We start from the raw sequence: 21,219 nt of genomic DNA, 5'->3' as shown, positions 1-21,219 counted from the left end.
ACTGACCAGAAAAAATTGCTTGTCTTGGTCTCCAAAAATCTCTTCATCCACCTGTACATTCTAGGATGGAGATTTCCTTTCCTACAAGTAATCTTGATGATTTAGTTATTTCCACATAGGTCTTATTAACCCCTCCTCTCCAGTGCTGAAAAACCAGAAGACATATAAAGCAGATATTTTAAACACTTGGAAGGGAAGATGGGCTTTGTTAGTTAATAGCAATTGTTAACCCTCAAAGTAAACAGGAAATAGTGCCTCTTAGCAAACTGCAGGCTCCAAACCAAATACTAATAGGCCTTAGGAAATTCAAGGTACTTTTTCTTCTTCACTGACAGGAATAACCACATTGGTCATGGCACAGAAAGATTTTGTCACCACATGAAGCTTCTTGCTTTCGAGGAAAAAAATTGATAAAACTTTTTCTCTCTTAACAGGTAATGCCTTTCACAATATATTGATAATTTAACAACATTTTTGCTCCTATTCCATGAGAAACAATTCTAGCTGTTGCTGGATGGTAAATCTAGGCAAATCCAGGAGTAAGCGGTTTTAGGACCTGGTTTTATCTGTAAAGAATTCTGTCATTACCCCTCCCCTCCTTGTTAAAATTTCAAGACAAGGGGTGTTGATTTAAATGGGGGTAAACTCAGAAAATTCCTTGAAAGCATGTAGAGCTGACCCATGGTTTCAGGGTTAGTGCCTGCCCAATCTAAGTGAGATGGAATTTAGGAGGATTTATTCCTCAATTAGATGGCATGTAATAGGCCTGAGAACTCACTTGTTTCAAAGCTAGGGCAGATGGTGTCACCGTTTCTACAAGCTCTAGTGCCCTTCCAATCTTAGGCTTTGGGCATAATAATGACAAAAGTCAAGATTTAGGGTTCAGTTCCAGCTGATTTTATTTCCTTCTCAAAAAAAGTTATTTACAGAAGGTATATATCAACAATCTGACAGGCAGTGAACTTGACATGATTAGCTGGCATGATTTTTTCTTTTTCTTTTTTCCCCAAACATTTTTTGTGGCCTTGAATTTTCAGACAAATATTCTACACGGCATATTGCACAGGATGGATGGCAAAAAAAAGTTTAAAAACAAAAACCCTTAACGGAACTGCCTTAAAAGGCAGACGTCCTAGTGCCTGTCATGTTATATTAAACATACATACACACAATCTTTTTGCTTTATTATAATACAGACTTAAATGTACAAAGATGTTTTCCACTTTTTTCAATCTTTAAACACAACAGCTATAAACCTGAACACATATGCTATCATCATGCCATAAGACTAAAACAATTATATTTAGCGACAAGTAGAAAGGATTAAATAGTCAAATACAAGAATGAAAAACGCAGTACATAGTGTCGCGAACTCAAATCGGCATTTAGATAGATCCAGTGGTTTAAACGGCACGTTTTTGTTTATAAAAAAAGTGCAAAAAAGATGTGGTTTACAAGTTAAAGCTACAGGATCCCTTTTTGCTGTAAATGCACCAGTTGTAAAGCCTCTGCATAAAACAGTATTTGTTTAAAAAAACTCGTTTTTCTTAAAAGCATACAGTGTTTGGCTAAATCTCCCCTCCTTTTTATAGGGCTGAGGTCGAAGGATGGACACTGGTGGCAGGTTAAGGGATACTGTCACTTTAAGAAGCCTGCAGATTGAAGTGTAAACATGGAGAAAATTAGGGGCTGATTTTTTAAAACTGTGTGAGATATTAACCAGCCGCCTTATTATAAAATCAGGAAATCCAAACAGCGATTTACACCGATTAACACCCCCTTTATATATTTTTTACAAAAATACACTGAGAAAATAATCAAACGTTTTCATCTCTCTTGTCTTTTTTTGTTTTTTAAAAGTGTCAAAAGTCTACATTTAAATATAAAAAATTAAAAGTTAAAACTCTAGCCCTTCAGTGAAGGAGACGTAAAATGGCGTGGGTAACAACAACTACCAAAAAAAAAAAAAAAGGAAAAGAAAGGAAAGAAAAAATAAAGTAAAGAAGGAGGAAATAAGGACGTAAAAAGAAAGAAAGCAAAGCAAAAGAACTTTAAAAAAAAAGGGACAAAATAAGAAAAAACATGTTTGGCCAGTATAAATACGTCCACATATAAAATGGCATCTGATTACATTTACAAGGAAAAAAAAAATACGAGGATGGAGCATCGGTGAGGGAAAAAAACACGTCTTCTCATTTACACCTATAAGGAATAAACACATACACACTGAGAAAAAATTTGGTCCTGAATTGGTTTTTTTTAAAGTCCAGCACAGATTTGAGTTGCGTTTGAATCCTTTAAAGAGTTAAGAATGAAAAAAAGCTGGTGATAATTTCTGTCGTAGGAATCAAACATAGCGCCATCTATCTGCTTTTTATATTATCCTACACTATTTTAAAAACTGCTCAACAGTCTTAATACAGAAATCTTTAAAAGATAGACAGGATAACATGCTATATTAACCCCACCAGTGAAATAATCCAACACCATCACGATTCCGATTAAGAGAAGCAAAAAACCTTTTTTTTCCCCCCCGACACCACTCGCCCTCCACTGCCCCGGGTACCACATCAAACAGTCTCCTCTCCTCCGCGCCTGCGGGGCCGTGAAGTCTCACCTCACTGGTTTCAGAGATGCAGGAGGCGGAGGCCCAGGAGACGCCGCCACCTTCTCCCGAACGTGCAAATCCATTTCAGTTTTATTACTCGCCCCCCTTCCAGTTCGTGGCCTTCTCCTCCCCGCCCCTCGTCCTGGCTAGTGTGGCTTTCCAACTAGGTTCTCGGGTCATTTCCGAGCGCCGGTCACTCAACGTCTCCTCCTCTGGCTGCAGGGGCGGGGGGGGGGGGGGGGGGGGGGGAGAGAAAAAAAGAAAGAGGGGAGGGAGGCGGGGGAAAGCCCTCCAAAAACAAAACGGTAATTCGCCAGCGTGGAGTCTCTCAGTCCTGCCGCTGGGGCCCTTGCAACTCCCCTCTCCCCGCAAAACGTGCAGCCGGTCAAATTCGAAGCCCCGGAGCCTTCGGTCTTCTTGCGGGGGTGGGGGGGGGGGAGGATGGGGACGGGGATGCTGAGAACAAAACCCCTCCGGGGGCATGTCGGAGTCCCCCTCCCCTCGGGATCAAAAAAACAAAAAACCAAGTAAAATAGCCCCAAAACACCGAGGGAGCGATGAGACAGGAATAGACGATTCCTTCAGTCGCTAGCAAACTACCAACTCGGCTTCTGGCCGGGGGCGCCGACAAGTCCGGAAGCTCGTTGGAAGGGCTGGTAGTGGTGGTGGGGGGTCTCTTCCAGCAATGGGGAGGAAACTCGAAGTCGCTTTTTTTCGCCATCAACAACACCAAGAACAACAATAAAAGGTCGCCCCTGTCTACCTCCGCCTCCGCCGCGTCCCTCCAGCCGGCAAGATGGGGGTTGGGAGCGCGGGTCCCCAGACGCCGTGGCGTTGCTCTCCGACCACCCGGACGCGGCCGAAGCCGGCCCTCCTCACTTTTTTTTTTCCTCCTTTTCCTTTTTTCTTTTTTTTTCCCCTCTTGTTTTCCCTTTTCTCTTGCAACTCTTTTCTCTGTCCGCTTTTTTTTTTTTCTCCTTTTTCATTTTCCTCTCTGGTCCTCCCCCCACCCCACCACCCGCCCCGTCCCTCTCTCTCCCAGCCCGCGCGCCCTTCAGTAGGTGAAGACCAGGTTGGAGATGCTGGACTCCAGCCAGTCTCCCGAGATCATCTCGCTCACCTCGGGCGTGCAGTAGTCCGGGAACTCGAAGTGTGAGCCGGAGCCGGGTTCGAAGTTAAAATCCAGATCCCGGTCCAGCGCCGACGATGAGCTGAAGCTGCCCAGGGACATGCTCTCAAAGTTTGAGCTGGGGTTCAGGTCGAGGAGGTCGTCCTCGAACTCGTCGTCAGAGGACGACGAACCCGAGGACGAGGAGGACGACGACGACGACGACGAGGAGGAGGCCGACGAGGACGCGTGCGAGGGCGCGCTGGACGGGGCGGGCGAGGCGGCGCGCAGGCTGGCGTAGCTACGGTGGTCGGCGGGCGAGCGGCCGGCGGCCGGCGACGAGGCGGCGCTGCTGCGGCCGCTCAGGCTCGGCCCGTCGGGCGAGCAACCGGCGCCCCCTTCCTCGTACAGGCCCAGGGGGTCGCTGGGGTCGGCGCCCGCGCCCACGCCGCCGACGGGCGAGGACGACGCGCCCAGGCCGCCGAACAGGTAGACGCGCTTCACCTTCTTCTCCGCCAGGTGTTTGCCCGGCGCCGCCAGGCCGGCCGAGGCCGAGGCCGCCGCGGAGGCCGAGGCCGAGGCGCCGGGAGTCCGCGCCTTGTACAGCGTGTGGTGGTCGGCGGCCGCGGCGGCGGCGCCCAGGGGCAACAGGGCGGCGGCCCCCGCCTGCTCGGCGGCGAACGAGGACGACGACGACGAAGAGGAAGAGGAGGAGGCGGCCGCCGCCGCCGCCTTCCCGCCGCCGCCTGCCAGGATGAGCTTGGCGTGGGGCTTGCCGACCCCGCCGCCCGCCACTTTGGAGCCGCAGCTCTTTTTCTGAGCGGGTTTGGAGTTGGCGCCGCCGCCGCTCGCGCCGCCGCCGCCTCCTCCCCCCGCGTGGCCGCCCCCGCCGCCGCCGCCCCCGTGGCCGCTGCCACCGACCTTGTCGCCCTTCTCCCCGGGCTTGGAGGCGGCGGCGGCCGCGGAGCCAGAGTTGGCGTTGCCGGACTTCACCTTCTTCCTGGGCCGGTACTTGTAGTCGGGGTAGTCAGCCATGTGCTTGAGGCGCAGCCGCTCCGCCTCCCGAATGAAAGGGATCTTGTCGCTGTCTTTGAGCAGCTTCCAGCGTTTGCCCAGCCGCTTGGAGATCTCGGCGTTGTGCATGTCGGGCGACTGCTCCATGATCTTGCGCCGCTCGATCTGAGACCACACCATGAAGGCGTTCATGGGCCGCTTGATGTGCCCACTCGGCGTCTTGCACCAGCTCGGGTCGTCGGCCTTGCCGCCCGTGGAGGCGGTGGAGCCGGGCGTGGGGGAGGAGGCGATGCCCAGCTCGAGGCCGGCGCCCGAGTCCGAGCTCTCGCCGGCGAGCAGCGCTTCCGTGTTCTCGGCGTTGTTGGTTTGCTGCACCATGGCCCCGGCTCGGCGGGCGCCCACGCGCGCTCACACCCTCGCGGCGGCCGCGGCGCGATCGCCGGGCCCTCCTGGCTCCCGGGACCAAGCGCACGCTGAGCGGGGGAACGTGCGCGGCAGTCGAGCGGGCGGCTCAACTCCTGGCCGGGGCGGAGGTGGGCGAAGAGAGAAAAGTCTCCAAAAAGATGCGAGGCGGGAGCACTCCGCCTCTTGCAGAGGAGTTATAGTTCCCAGGCTGGAGAATCTCCTTCTCTCTCCCTCTTCTCTCTCACCGCGCCGCAGTTTGCGCTGTCTCTCGGCTCTGCGTCCTGGAGACGGTGCTAAAGTGGAGAGGAGTTTCTCGAATGCTGGTTGCTGAAGCTTCCAATGCAAGTTTCTCGCCGCCTCCCAGGCAAGTCTTTTTTTTTTTTTCCTTCCCCTGAAGCAGTTGATTCCAGTTCGTGAGCGCTCTCAGAAGCTCAGGAAAGGGACATAGTCTCTATCAGTTAGTCCCTCTCTTACAATGCAAAGCAGAAAAGGCTCTGGCTCCAGGACTCTCTGTGGGCGGAATCGGCACTAAGGAGTTTGTGCAACTATTTTGTTGCAAGGTAGGACGCCAGAAAGCCTTCATGCAACAGACTGGCATGAATAAATGTATGTTTTCCCCTCCCTCCTGCAAGAAGGGAGCTGGTAATGGCAGAGTTCCTCCAGTGCAGACTCTTAAAGAGCGTGCAAGAACTAGAGACCCGGAGCGAAACAGGCCTCTTCCTCTCACACACGGTTTCCCTTGCTGCAGCTTAGAGCGGACCCCAATTCCGCCTCGCGCCTCTTTATCCTTTCCCAGTCTTGGCCGCGGCCAATCAGCCGCTGTAACCAACGCTTCCTCGTGCCAAGCCCCTCCCCCGGGCTTCCCATTGGCTTGGAACCCGATGCAATAATAATCTCCGCGTGCAATGAGAAGCTCCAAATCTGACCTCATTCCAATTTACAGAGCAAACTTTTTAAAAGGGCTAGAAGTACAGCTGAGATTTCTGCTGCCTCTTTTTTCCTTTTGCTGTGCGTGCCTCTGTGTGTGTGTGTGTGTGTGTGTGTGTGTGTGTGTGTGTGTGTGTGTGTGGTGTGTGAAGAGGATGTTAATGCATGAAATTATTAAGGGGAGAGACGGAAATGTATTCTAACCATTATGTTAGATAACAAGGGGCTTAGAAGGGGGGGAAGGGTGAAATACTGTAAATGGAAGCTTTCTGCTTAAAAGCCAAGTGATTATTTTTATTAGTTCTTTTCAGTATTGGAATAGAGAATCAGCCTTTAGTGCAAAATCTGTTCCTCGGCTCCTTCATAAAGCCAAGGATGTAAAAGAGGGAGGGAAAGCCATGAAAATAAATCAATAGATATTGAAAACTATTAAGAAAGTGGTGCCTAGACACCTGTCATCACTATTATTTTAACAATTCCAGGTACAGCACAGATGTTGATGTATTGTGTTAATCCCTTCAGAGCTATTTTGGTGCTGTTTGTGGAAGGCAGAAAAGAGGATTTTGGGGGGCAATAATTACTTACTCTCTTAACCAAACAGGGGTTAACTATAGTTATTGAATGATTTAAACTCCCCTTTGAATCCTGGGTGGGCTTCCCTAGTGGTGCAGTGTGGTAAAGAATTTGCCTGATAATGTAGGAGACAAGGGAGACTGGGTTCCATCCCTGGGCCAGGAAGATCCCCTTGGAGGAGGAAATGGCAATCCACTCCAGTATTCTTGCCTGGAAAAATCCCATGGATAGAGGAGCCTGATGGGCTACAGTCCACAGGGTTGCAAAGAGCTGGACACAAGTGAGCACACAGCACAGCACACAGTCATAAATCCTGGGTAGCCCAGACAGAGGAGCTTTCCACTCGAACACAATAGGCAGTGTTCCATAGTTAATAGGAGAATTTCCATAGTTTTATGTAAGATGATAATGGTGAGTAAAGGATGGGAATCAGTTTTACTTTTTAAGTATTTGTTTTCCACATTGTCAAAATTAAAGATAGCTTCATGCTTCATCCTCTCTTCCCCAAACCCTCCTCCTCCTTTCCTTTATATTTTCTCCTTTGCTACTTCAATCAAATGGAATTAAAAGGCCAAAGCAAAGAGACACTGTGAGTGTGAAAGGCAGTGATAACTAGTAGCAAAAAAGAATGGAACCTCTGAATTTATATAAGACCTGGCTGCTAGTCCTTCTTACTAGTCTTGTGACCCTGGGGATGTGACCAAGTCTCAGTTTTCCTCATCAGTGATATGGGAACACCAGGAACTACTTTATACAGTGTTTTGTGGGAGTTCAGTGAGCTTGATGTATAGTAAGCCCTCAGTGAATACTATATTATCCTTCATGATAATTCAGATTCCAGAGACATTCCCACTAGTAGAAGCAGCATGTTGTTCAAGAGACTAAAATCAAGAGTGGTCACTGATGTGAAAAAATTATCACAGATCATGGATGTGAACCATCCAAGGACCACAGTGGCAACCCAGTCATCCTGATGATTTGAAAAGAAGCCTCATGAAGAGCATTGTGAAGAATGTGGCAAAAAAAAGTTCCCAGGTAGTCAGAATACATGTTAATTTGGCCCCAGACATCTCTTTTGTTCTAAGGTATGAAAATTAAAATTATAATAAAGATTGGTCTTCCTTAAAACCATAATAGTAAAACTGTTTTTCTATAAGCTAGTGATAAGTGGTTAGGTAGGGCTAACCTAACATAATTAAATCAGCTTTCAATTCCGATCAAACTAGTGCTGGGCAGCAGATTTCTATTTATCTTGTCAAACTTTGAGCGTATGTAGGCTGGGGAGAGGCCCAGGTTGTCAGACGTAGAATTTTACTGGAAAGAACACCCTTTGGCGACATCTGACTGGATCTCTAAGGATCAACCACAAACAAGAATGTTTTTGTGGGTAGAAGCAAATAATTTTTGACCAGTAGCTACTCAAGTTATATATTTTTCTTTTAGAAGGGGAAACAAATCTTGAAAACAAAAAACCCACAGGCACCTCTTTTGCATCTAACAAAGCTAGGTGTGTCATCATTTTATTTGTTATTCATACTATAACATAGCCCTGCATGTTCTTAATCTGACATAAAAATTCTCTTAAGAGGTCTATTATTTATTTTAAAAATCCATATTTTTACCAGAATAAAAAAAGAATAAATACTATGTTTATTTTGAGATTTGTAGCAACTAATAATCTGAGGGTGTGACTAAGTTTGTGATGTTTCAGTCAAAGTGAGTGAATAATATAATCAGTATCATTGATTATATTTCCAAAGCCATTTGTGATTCTACCAGTGAATGAGATCAGAGAAAAGTGAAAGTTAAAGCATTCAGAATGATTTTGTTTATGTTTAAAGCATGCAGAATTTTTTTTTATGTGTGTACTAAAAAATAGCCACTGGCCTATTTCTATTGTTAGGTATATTTTCTATATTTCAACAAATTTAACTGATGTCTTTCAGACATACCATGGTCACATGCTATTAAGGGAGAACAACTGCCAGTGAAACTGACATCCCCATGGTTGTAAAGACATCTGAAAAGAAAAAATTCCTCTTAGAATTGAAGAAATTTGGTATTAGTAATTTCCATTGACATAAAAGATTATTACAGTATATATGAATGCTTAGACTTCTGAAATAGGTTAGTTCTTACGTGTTAGTAGCCCTCTTAAAATGTAAGAAAACATGTGACAAGTGGCCTTTTATTAAAGACAGCTTTCTCACCAACTGGGTATGTGCACACTGGAATGTATGAGGTCTCAATAGCAAATAATGAGAAAAGATTTCTCTGTTCTCATTACCTAACTTCACATGCTTTGTAACCAGTTTTTCCATTACTAACATTTTTTTCCCAAATACCAGATATTTGGTGGCCCCTACTAAATCAGTACTCAGTGTTCCCTCTGCTGGCTTTGTAGTACATGAAGTAATTCTTAATGCTGCTTTCTAAGCCATATTAACAGTAAGCCAAGATAATTTTGCAAAAAAAAAAAAAATCCTGTTTCAAAATAATAGATGAATTTTCTTTATTAGCAAAGCTGATAGACATTCCAAATTTTGAATTAAGGTAAGTATTTCATCTTATTTATTTTCCATTAAATAATGGAACTCGACTTGAGATGTAATATCTGCTAATTCATTTCTTCTGCTCTCACACACCTGCACAACATAAAAATCCCACATCCATAAAATGATATGGGGTATAGATGGAAATAGCATTCTGTCCCACTGCTTAATATATTCCTAAAGCACAGAGGGGAGGGGAAAAAAAAAACCTGAGGGGAAATTAATTTAACAAATCTCTTGGATTCACACTGATTTGCAAGATTTTTCCTTGTCTTGGTTATTATAGAAACTCTGATTGTAAGAGCTGGTCTGACCTGGCAACTATTCAGTTCAAAGAAAATAAAGAGGGGGAAAAATCCTGCCTTTGTTACTTTAGCAGACAGGGAAGAAGCCTGAGAAATTTGATGTCATTGGCCTTTGCCAACTGAAAGGCCCCAGGCTTTTTGGTTCCACACTTTATGGAAAATAACCTTCCATCAGAAGCTGATTTACTTCTCAGTCAAGTAGACAAATATAACTTGCACTTCATTTTTGGGGGGCTGATGAAATTGCATTGGAACTGGACTTCCCCGAAGGGGTGGGGGTTGTATGGAAAAACAGTGTATGGAAGTAATCCTTATTTGCAAAATACTAAAACAGGATCTAAGGTAAAATGAAGTCCATGTTTATTATTATTATTATGTTTACTCTTAGGAAAAATTAAGAGATAAGAATCCTGCATTTCTAATTAGATTTTTGCCATTTTCTCTCCCCTCCTAACCAGTGGGCTGGCACCTGGTAGAATTCTGTATGCATTTCATACCAGCCCCAACTCATTTTTCCTCTCCTTTCAGTTTTCTCATGAGAACAAGCAGGAAATGAGTGTTTGCACCAGGCCACGTAGATTGAAGCAGGAACAGGAGCTTCTGCCCCATTTCGCTAAGCCGAAGTAAGTCACACCCACCGCGAACCCGGGTTTACGCGTCCATCAGCCAGTTCCCAGTTCCGGGAGAGGCGGCCGCCAGGTGGCAGCGCTGAGCCTCCCTGCGCCCACGAGAAGACGTGGGAAAATGTGGGGATGGTCGGACTTCTTTTCCCCCCTTCCTCCTTTCCTGAACCGGTAGCATCCTCCACTACCTTCTTTCGGTAGCAGTTTAAAAGATCAGCGGTTAATAGCGTGTGTCGATGAATTCTGATGATTTTTATTTTAAATCATAAATCAGAGTTTAGGGCAACGAACCGCCGCCTCCTGTTCACTTGTCAGAAGCTCCCAGAGACTTGGGAACGCCAGGACTCCCGTTTGGATCTAGTCACTGAACCGGGAGCTCATCAATGGCCGGGTCTGTATCTTGCTGAAGCCGGAAAGAGTTAGAAGGCTCTCTCGGAGAGCCGCTGCAGAGGAGGCGCGCCCGACTCGAGGACTAGCAGAGGCACCCCTCCTCCTCAAAAGATGGTTTCCCTTTGCTGGTGCCGCGACTCGATGGCGCGGACACCGCGCGCTCCCTGCCCTGAGCGCGCGGAGGGGTCGGCGGGAATCAGTGGTGCTCAGCCGTGTTCCGCCACGGCGGCTGAGCCTCGCCTTTCAGTCACTGGTACGGGGAGGAAATACATTGGAATCGTCTCCGGCTGTGTTTTTTTGGGGGAAAGTCTTTCTTACTGTAAAAAGGTTTCGGGCGATGCTGTCAGCAGCACTTTAACACCCGTCTTCCGTTTAGGTTTACGACCCGGGGAAGAAGCCGAAGACACAGGCACACACGCGCCCCCGCGCCCTAGCCTTCTTCGAAATTGCGATTGGCCGCGCTGGCCCGGGTTGGGGGGGAGGAGGTTTCCTCCCGCGCTCGGCTCCTCCATCCTTTCCACCCCCACCCCCACCCCCCTCCCCCGAGCCAGCTGGGCCCGCGGCCACCGGACCCAATTCCATCCCTGACCGAAACTGAGTCACTGGGCCCCTGGTCGCCAGCGCGCCCACCGCCTTGGCCCGGGACGCCCACCCGTCCCGAGCGCGCTCTGCGTCTGGAACCCACGTTCCGGCTGGCAGGCGACATTCGTGCCCGGGCTGGGCAACCCCATCCCTGGCCCCTTGGAGCGTGCGGCTGCCCGCTCTTGTGCGGTGTGTGCGCCGTGGGCGGGGGCGTGGGGGGGGCGGACGGAGGAAAAAGCTGGAGGGCGAAGGGAGGTTGGTTGACAATTGGTTGCACTCGAGTCTGCAAGCATCCCCTCCCCTGGGGCTTCGGAGGGGGCTTCCGCGTGCCTCGGTGTCCTCCCTCTTGCGGGAAAGGCGTGGGGGGGGGTGCGGAAGTCGCGGTGCCAGGGCCCCCGGGCCGGGGCGCACGGACGCCCCTCGGGAATCGGCCACGGGTCTCAGGTCTGGGAGGAGGGAGCTTCTGGCAAGTAAAGCACCGGTAGAGGCTGCGCCCCAGGCGCAGTTACTGAGAAGCGGAGGGATTCGGCTCGCTTTGTCCCCCTTGGATTCGCGTGCCTCTCTCTGCCTTTCCGCAGGCCGCCGGCAGCCAGGCCCCGGGAGCAGGCGCCCGGGCGGGGCTGCCAACCCCCGCGGGGCGCCCCCAAATATCCCAGTGCCCCCCCCCCCCCCCCGCGCGCGGTGTGGATGGCTGCATATCCCGCGGGATTCCCCCCGCCCCCCAACTCCACAGCCAAGAAGCAGCGATTCCAGTTGGAGCCCCGTGGGAAAAGCGTCTGATCCCACTTACGGAAAAACGCTTAAACGAGAGCACACCTAAGCCACCGTTAGCCAGCGAGCTGACCTACAATCGGAGGTGGCGCGGGGGCAGGCAGGCTGGGGCGGGCGCGCCTGCCGGCGAGGGAAACCCGCCGGGGAGTGGGCAGAGGGAAGCGAGGCGAAATGTCAAGATAAGAGAAAGAGAGGAAGAGGGGCGGGGGAGGAAGAAAGGCGCTCGATCGTAGAGAGGGAAGATGTGGAGGCCGCGCGGGCTGCCAGGTGACGCGGGTCAGAGGGGAAGGGGGGCGGGCGCAACACGCGCGGGCTCCGCCAGGCACCGGAGCTCCGTGTTCCCAGCCCTCCCCTCCCCTCGCCAGGTCCCCCTCGGCCCGACATCACGTGTGGCGCCGACGGCGACTCGTGGGAGTGGGAGGGGAGGGGAGCAGCAGGGACCAAAGAACCCGGTACCCCAGACCGCGCCGAGCGTGTTGCACACCTGGCACCCGGACTCGCCATCTGCTCCGAGCTCCCCGCCTCTCGGGCCAGGGTGTGGGCTTGGAGAGAAGTAAGGATATTGCCCGGGGGCAAGATGGCTTCGAGTCAACGGAGGCAATGAACTCAGTCAATCAATGTTTATGATGCTCCTACTGTGTGCAGAGCGTCCCCTCCAGCTGCTGGGCTCGGGAGCTGCACCATCTGTTCTGTATGTTGTACATTTTGTAATAAGTGCTCAAGCCGAACGGTGATCTAAGCAAATTGGCACTGCCAAGGAGGGCGGTTGAGGCAGTGTGGAGGTCTGGAGAGGTGATGAGTCTGGTAGAGTAAGGTGTGAAAATTTTATGATTTCCCTCTGCTTTCTTATGTATGAGTGACCCCTCACTCCCCACACCCGACCCCGTGCTTCCTGTGCGGCGTTCTCAGAACACAGAGATCAAAATTAAAGAGAAGAGTTTTAAACTAATAATTTAGCGACACTTACTCTGAGCGCCGAAGAATTGATGCTTTTGAACTGTGGTGCTGGAGAACACTCTTTGAGAGTCCCTTGGACTGCAAGGAGATCTAACCTCTGGATGCTAAAGGAAATCAGTCCTGAATATTCATTGGAAGGACTGATGCTGAAGCTGAAACTCCAATGCTTTGGCCACCTCATGCGAAGAACTGACTCTTTGGAAAAGACCCTGATGCTGGGAAAGATTGAGGGCGGGCGAAGAAGGGGCCGACAGAGGATGAGATGGTTGGATGGCATCACTGACTCAGTGGACATGAGTTTGAGTAAGCTTCGGGAGTTGGTGATGGACAGGGAAGCCTGGCGTGCTGCAGTCCATGGGGTCTCAAAGAGTTGGACAGGACTGAGTGACTGAACTGAATTGAACTCTGGGCTAGAAGAATTTGTAAGTAATTGAAGCCTAGTCCATAAACACTCAAACTTAACTCATTCATTTCACAAATATCAGACCCCAGACACTGCTTTGTTGGAAAAACTGTTTTGTAATATAACTTTTGGGCTTCCCAGGTGTGGCTTAGTGGTAAAGAATTGGACTGCCAATGCACGCGAGATGCTGGTTTGATGCCCTGGAGAAAAAAATGGCAACCCACTCCAGTATTCTTGCCTGCGAAATTCCATGGACAGAGGAGCCTGGTGGGCCACAGTCCATGGGGTCACAAGAGTCAGATGCGATTTAGTGACTAAAAAGCAACAATAACAGTGTAACTTTATCCTGTGAGAAAATTCTTAGATAGTATATTCTTCCTTGGTGGCTCAAAGGGTTAAAGCCTCTGCCTACAATGCAGCATACCTGGGTTCCATCCCTGGGTTGGGAAGATCCCTGGAGAAGGAAATGCCAACCCACCTCAGTATTCTTGCCTGGAAAATCCCATGGACAGAGAAGCCTGGTGGGCTACAGTCTATGGAGTCGCAAAGAGTCGGACACGACTGAGCAACTTCAACTTCACTTTACTATGTTTTAATGTATTTTTAAAGTCAATATAATGCTCAAATTACAATATGAAGGGGAAATAGGCACAAAATTCATAATACAATACTATATTTCCACCGTGTGTGCCCAGGTTATATTTCACTAGAACACCCAAAATGTTGTCTAAAAGGAGTACTGCCAAGATGTTAGTTATGAACTAAGGATGTCAGGCAAGTACTGAGGAATGGGAATGTACTTAGGGATGGGAATGTAATTCAAACTCTGAAAATCACGGCGGACGTGGTAGATTCTTTTAATCTATCAACCTTGTCCTATTTTATGCCCTTTGTGGATCCTACCCCATCAACTCTAGATCAGGTCACATGACTTGCTTTGGCTAATGGGGCATCAGCAAACATGAGCCAAGCAGAGAGTTGGATGAGTGCCTGCATATCGGGGTTTGTCCATTTGAAATCTAAAGACCACTGTGGGAGTAGCGGCCAAGACATAGAGAATGGACTTCTGGACACAGCAGGGGAAAGAGAGGATGGGAGGAATTGGGAGAGTACTGTTGATACATACACTAACATGTGTAAAATAGCTAGCTAGTGGGGACCTGAGGTATAGCCAGGGAGCCCAGCTCCGTGATGACCTGGAGGGATGGGACGGGGCTTGGGAGGGAGGCTGGAGAGGGAGGGGTTATGTGTATACATATGGCTGATTCACGTTGTATAGCAGAAATTTACACAACATGGTAAAGCAATTATACTCCAATTAAAATTTTTTTTAAATACATATGCAAAAAACAATAAAGAGCATTGTGTTGTGAAGAAGCTAGTCTAACTTACTGGGAGAAAGTGATGCCCTACCAGCGCTAGCGTCCCAGGCATGTGACTGAGGCTCTCTGGGGCCACAGCAGGATTGTCAGATGACTACAGCCACATGAGTGATCCCAGAGGAGTCTGGCAGAAGAATCACTAGATTGACAACCCACAGATCTGTGAGAACAATATCTCGTTGTTTTAAATCACTATGTTAGGGGTGACTTGTTACACAGTAAGGCAGGACAGAATAGTATTAACTACAATACCATGTGATTGATGCTAAAATACAAATCTACTCATGAAGATTATCTCTCTTTAATGACTCCAGACCTTCCTTATGAGTTCAATCCATATGTTCATTAATGCCCATGGTGAATATAGGGGTTAGCTGGACTTCAATAACCCATATAGCTAATCTTTTCTCATTGCAAGTTGTACCCCCTTGCCATCTTCCAAACTTTCCTGAAATTCTTTCCCCTCTCAGGAGACCTGCTGCCACCAGGAGACTGCTATTTATCTGCCTGTTGCTCCTTCTGTCTGTGGCCTTTCCTGGATAGCTCATTTATCTCCATTTTTTTTCTTTTTCCTTCTTCCTGGTCTTACTTTTCATTTTCTGCTGTTGCTTCAGCGTGTGTTTACCTAGGATCAGTAGACAGACCAACCATACTAAGCCTTCAGTTGTTTGATTCTTTAGCTTATCTTGGCTTTTTGGTCATTGCTTCGCTTGTAAATTTCTTTCAGTCAATTGTTGGAGGTGGGATGAGTATCACCTCTCTAGATTCTGAAAAAGTGTAGTGGTCACAAACAGGATGTGGCTTTAAAGCCATAGAATGTGTACCAGTCTGGGTTCCTCAGAGAAACGTGTATACACATGCATAGAACTAACATGTATACACATATTAGTGAGTGAAGTGAAGTTGCTCAGTCGTGTCAGACTCTTTGCGACCTCATGGACTGTAACCTACCAGGCTCCTCTGTCCATGGGATTTTCCAGGCAATAGTACTGGAGTGGATCGCCATTTCCTTCTCCAAATACACACATTACAAACATATATAATTCTTATCCATAGTCATATATACATAGTAGCTTCCCAGGTGGCTCAATGGGTAAGGAGTCTGCCTGCAATGCAGGAGACGCAGGTAACATGGGTTTGATCCCTGGGTTGGGAAGATCTCCTGGAGTAGGAAATGGGGACCCACTCCAGTATTCTTGCTGTGGAGAATTCCATGGACAGAGGATCCCGGTGGGCTATAGTCCAAGGGGTTGCAAAGAGTGGGACGCAACTGAGCACACACACACCATATACACAGTATATATGGCTGACGACTCCCAAGATTTAAAAGCCAGTGGTGTAGTTTTAATCCAAAGGCCAGGAGACTTAAGACCTCAGAGAAAGCTGATGTTTCAGTTGGAGTCTTAAGGCAGGAAAAAAAGCCAGTGTCCCTCTGTGCAGGCAGTCAAGCAAGGGGAATTCTCATTTACTTGGGGGAGAGTCAGCCTTTCTGTTCTATTCAGGTCTCTGGCTGATTGGTTGAGGCCTACCCACATTAGGGAAAACCCTCATGGAAACCTTCACAAAAACTCCTTCACGGAAACACTCAGAGCAATGTTTGACCAAATATCTGAGTACCTCTTGGCCTAGTAAAGTTAACACATAAAATTAACCATCACAAACAGTTACCAACAGTCTTGCCTCATCCTTAACTTTACTCAAGGATGGCATTCAAGGATACAGTAGATAAGTAGCCAACCAAGAAGGCGTTCTGATGGCAAATGGGAAGATCTTTAAACTTTCCATCTGATAAACCCCCCTCCCCACAATCAACTGATAAATAACAGCGAAGTTCATCCCGTGAGGTTACAGTATGTGTTTTTCTAATAAAAAAATTAGATTTTTTTTTAATTACACAGATGACCCAAGAAGCTGTTGCACTGAACTACTATTAGACAAAAATAGTATAGCTCTTTATAATAGATTTTCTCATAGGTTCAAATAGGTTTAAACATAGGCAGGAGAGGCTGAAGAAAGGGAAAAGGAGATCATTTTGAGAAGGGAAGATTTAAATTCAGTGCTCTTGGCTGGAGGCTATGGTATGACAATGAAAAAAATAAAGAACTAAAGGTTAAATTTTGCTGCTCCCTTTAAACATACAGCTTTAATTTTCTGAGACTGGAAAGTCCCTGATGTTAATATGCACAATAGCATCACTAGAATTACTTCAAGTTTAAGGTATGATGTAGTTTAGCTCAGAATAGATATAACCTTCCCTTTCATGTTTATGCCTCAAGGGTAAAATGAAAAAGCAAGAGAGAAAAAAAAGGCTCCAAAGGAAACTTCACACCATGTAACTAAAGGATATTCTTCACTAACCTTCCTTTAGAAATAATTTTACTATAATCATTGTCTATAATACCTGGGCTTCCCTGGTGGCTCAGAGGTTAAAGCATCTGCCTGCGATGCGGGAGACCCAGGTTTGATCCCTGGGTCAGGAAGATCCCCTGGAGAAGGAAATGGCAACCCACTCCAGTATACTTTGCCTGGAAAACCCCTGTGGACAAAGGAGCCTGGGGTCACAAAGAATTGGACACGACTGAGTGACAAGCACAGCACAGATGTAGATGTGTTCTGAAAGCTCAGCGACTCAACACTAAGTTCTTTCTTACTGATGCAAAGTCTACCATGAGCCCAGCAACTCTCCAAAGTGGCTTCTTTTCCCAGCAACATCTAAGGGAACCAGACTGAGTGGCTCCATATCTTAAACATGTGACCTTCCTGGTCTCCATGAAAGGGAGAATGTAGAGAATTCTTACTCATCTTTAAGCCTCTTCTTGAAAGAGACATACATCATTTATGCTCATAGTCCATTGGACATAACTGGGCACATGGCCCTGCCTGAAGGCTTGGAAATAACGGCTGTCCTCTCTGCTCCAGGAAAGAGGAAAAATGGGTATGAGTAAATACTAGAAATCTGTTCCATGTTATTTTTGGAATTGATATGCCTCATCTAAATTTGCTATAAAGTGGATTTACTTTAAGTAAATCCTATTCTCCTTTCAGCTGCATTTCAAATAAAAATTACACTCTACCAGGAAAAATTTTTTTTATTTGGACTAATGTTTTTATTGTTCTCCATTTTTTAGAGCCACATGAAGATGGAAGAAGTCATTAAAGACATGAACATGTCTGCTTCTGAGTATGATGTGGTAGTAGTAGAAGGCAATCACAACTAGAAAAAAAAGTTTATAGAAGTCAAGAAGAATATAAAATTCACAAAAATAAATTTTAGAGAGAGAAAAGGCTAAAACTGCTGGTCATTTTCTTGCCTGGGAGCATCTGCTGAGTCTGTTCATAAGCTGTCATAGTAAAGGTGAGAAACAAAAGTTTTTATATTCATGCTGATTAGCATGGACAAATTAGAATATACAGGACTGTCAAATAGCCATTTTCTCCCAGAGAATATTTGCTGAGAGCTAGGGCAGAGTAGGGGGTCTTCCCGAGTGATGCAGTGGTAAAGAATATACCTGCCAGTGCAGGAAATCCAGGCTCAATCCCTGGGTTGGGAAGATCTCCTTGAGTAGAAAATGGCAACCTACTTCAATATTCTTGCCTGGAAAATTCTGGAACAGAGGAGCCTGGTGGACCACAGTCCGTGGGGTCACAAAGAGTCAGAAGAAGACAAATACTGTATGTTATCACTTACATTGATGCTTTTGAACTGTGGTGTTGGAGAAGACTCTTGAGAGTCCATTGGATTGCAAGGAGATCCAACCAGTCCATCCTAAAGGAGATCAGTACTGAATATTCACTGGAAGGACTGATGCTGAAGCTGAAACTCCAATACTTTGGCCACCTGATGTGAAGAGCTGACTCATTGGAAAAGACCCTGATGCTGGGAAGGATTGAAGGCAGGAGGAGAAGGGGATGACAGAGGATGAGGTGGTTGGATGGCATCACCGACTCAACAGACATGAGTTTGAGTAAACTCCAGGAGCTGGTGATGGACCTGGAGGCCTGGTGTGCTGCAGTCCATGGGATCCCAGTCGGACACAACTGAGTGACTGAACTGAACTGAACTAATCACTTATATGTGGAATCTAACAAATACTACAAATTAGTGAAGCACACTCATGGATATAGAGAACAAACTAGTGGTTACCAGAGAGGAGAGAGAAGACGGGGGGCAATATAGGGGTAGTGTATTAAAAGGTACAAACTGTTACATATATAATAAGCTATAAGAGTATATTGTATAGCACTAGGACTATAACCAATATTTTATCATAACTATAAAATGAAGTATAACTTTTCAAAATTGTGACTCACTATACACCTCTAACTTATATAATATTTTACATCAACTATAACTCAATTGAAAAAGAAAACTCAGTTACTGTGTATAAAATTTATGGGGAAGGCAGTAACATGGCAGAGAGAATTTTTAGAAGACAACAGTGATGACCCACTCTGGAGATGATGATAGTTCAGGTAGCAACAAAGGAGAGAAATTAATGGTTTAGGACAAATTTGGGAAATAAAATTGGTAGAACTTGATGGTGGACTCTTATGGAGATGAGGGAGAAAATGATTTTAGAAGAGTAAAGAGAAGTACTAAATAATCATTAGGAAAATGATCAAGTGAGTTTACTGGAGATCCATATTTAGGTTGCCAAGCAGTGTTTAAGTTGGAGATGTTGACTTCTCATTGATACCAGTCAGTTCAGTTGTGTGTTTTCTTCAGTTGGGTGTGAGAACAAAGAGATAGATGGTTGTGTTCCTCTAGGATTGAGGTTTGGTGTGTTTTACAGGGGAGAAAGAAGCATGGGAATTACTATTGTGTTTACAAAGGAGTTATTATACTAAGGGGCTGTTAAGTATCTAGATATATAGAGAACTTAAGGCAAATGGGGCTCATGAGCAAAGAGAAAGCCATGGGGTTGTGGATTGGAAGCTTTCATGAGATGGAAGATGGCTGGAAGTGTGGAGTGGTGGTTTGAATAAGCTGAAAGTAAAATTTTCATTTGAGAATGAGGCGTCTGAGTCTGTGATTTTATAGGTTGCTGAGGCCGAGAATTCAATGAGCTCAAAACTCTGCATTTTAGATGGGCCCTCCAGTACATCTTGAAGTGGTCTTAAATGATGACAGGAGTTGAGTTGGACTAGAAGATTGGAAGCCAGGTGCTGAAATCTCAAATGAAAGAAAAGAAGTGACAGCAATAAGGACAAGGAAGGTGTGACTCAACTGAATGGTATGAGTCTCAAAGGAGAGGGGATTTAATGTTTGAAAGTAGGCAAACATGGACCCAACTACCAAACAAGAGGTGAGAATAAGCAGTTTCTACTTATAAGGAGTATGGGGGAAATGATGCTCTTAGACAGGCCTTAGGTTTTCCTGAGGCAGAGGTGGAAAGAGTGGGAAGAGCAGGGTGGAGAGCATAGGAAAGATGGGTGAGTGCAGAACAGACATTTTCAAGGCCATAATGAGGGCCACAGTTTGGTCAAGTGGAATGATGGTGTGGTAAGCAGGATGGAGCTGAGAGTTGATGAAATAAAGGATTTCTGGAGTGACTTTTACATCTGGCAGAGGATTTAACTCCCAGATAGTTTCTGGAAGAAGAAGGTAAGCATTTAGCTTAACATTGAAGTCTGAAGGGTTTTGTTTTAACGTCAAATATGGTGACTTTGGGGGACCTTTTCAAGTTCTATTTTCATTTTAGAGTTGATAATAAAAAGGCACAACAGATTAATTAGAGTTTCTACTTGGGGTGATGAAAATATTCTGGAAACGAATGGTGGTGATGGTTGCACAAGATTGTGGATGGACTTCATGCCACAGAATTATACACTGAAAAATAGAATGGTAAAATTTATGTTATATATATTTTGCCACACAAGAAAACGGTATTTAGCAAAGGTTGTGAACTAGCATCCCATTGGCTAAACCTGCTCTCAGACATGTTTGGTTTGGCTTCAAACTGTCCTGGACATCGTTGTGGTTGAAAAAAAAGAAAGAAGAGAAAAGAAATTAATATCTGACATTTAGCAATCTGGAGATTTTGTATAAAATTCCTACTTGGGTCAGACCAGCTGGAGCCCAGGGAGCCTTGCTCCCCTCACATTCAGCCTGAGTTTCCCCACTATCTTCCTTTTACCACTGAGGCCTTAGTCCTCCAACCAGTCAGCCTGATATTTGCCCAGTTGGTTCTCTTTACAGAATTCATTGGATGGTGAAATAATTTTATAGACAAGCTTCTGCAAAGATGGAAGAATGAAAAGTAGAGTGAGCAGGGCCTTGTGTTTGAAGAAAAATAGGGGAAAACATTTCTGGGTGGATGTGAAGCTACGTGTTTAATGTGTAAACAGAGTACATCCCGAGAATACAATCGGGTCAACTTCAGTTATTTTTATTACCTGCCCAACTCCTGAGGATGGCTGTGGTTGCCTCTCCGATTTATAGAGACTGTTTATAACTTTAAAGTTTAAATAATTCATGTAAAGCTAAAAACCTAAAAAAATTTGAATGCCACAGAAAACCTCAAATTTTCATCAAGTCTTTGGTTAATAAAAGTATTCCCTGCCTTGGGGAAACAATCCGTGGGATATTAACTCATGAACTCATGGATTAAACTGTTAT

The 21,219-nt window shown here is 46.3% G+C and overlaps 1 protein-coding gene and 1 long non-coding RNA gene across 3 annotated transcripts; one reads left to right on the top strand and one right to left on the bottom strand.

Moving 5' to 3' along the window:
- Positions 1 to 874: 874 nt before the first annotated feature.
- SOX4 (SRY-box transcription factor 4) lies at positions 875 to 5,952 on the bottom strand. Its single transcript, XM_020913308.2, has one exon. The coding sequence runs from the start codon at positions 5,106 to 5,108 to the stop codon at positions 3,663 to 3,665; it is 1,446 nt and encodes a 481-aa protein (XP_020768967.2). The 5' UTR covers positions 5,109 to 5,952; the 3' UTR covers positions 875 to 3,662.
- A 201-nt stretch (positions 5,953 to 6,153) lies between these two features.
- LOC110150384 (uncharacterized) lies at positions 6,154 to 19,613 on the top strand. 2 transcript variants are annotated; one of them, XR_002317706.2, is made up of 4 exons: positions 6,154 to 7,224; positions 7,559 to 7,720; positions 10,021 to 10,115; positions 17,729 to 19,613. It is a non-coding gene; the product is annotated as an uncharacterized lncRNA (long non-coding RNA). The 2 variants fall into 2 exon arrangements; XR_011483854.1 differs by having other exon boundaries at positions 6,154 to 7,720.
- The last annotated feature ends 1,606 nt before the right edge of the window (positions 19,614 to 21,219 follow it).

This window comes from Odocoileus virginianus, chromosome 27 (assembly GCF_023699985.2).
Source record: "Odocoileus virginianus isolate 20LAN1187 ecotype Illinois chromosome 27, Ovbor_1.2, whole genome shotgun sequence".
Classification (NCBI taxonomy): Eukaryota; Metazoa; Chordata; class Mammalia; order Artiodactyla; family Cervidae; genus Odocoileus; species Odocoileus virginianus.
Note: the sequence above shows the minus strand (reverse complement) of the source record. Positions and strands in the feature narration are given on the sequence as shown.

Coding starts and splice junctions, on each gene's coding strand:
- SOX4 (XM_020913308.2), bottom strand. CDS start 5,108: ATGGTGCAGCAAACCAACAACGCCGAGAACACGGAAGCGCTGCTCGCC.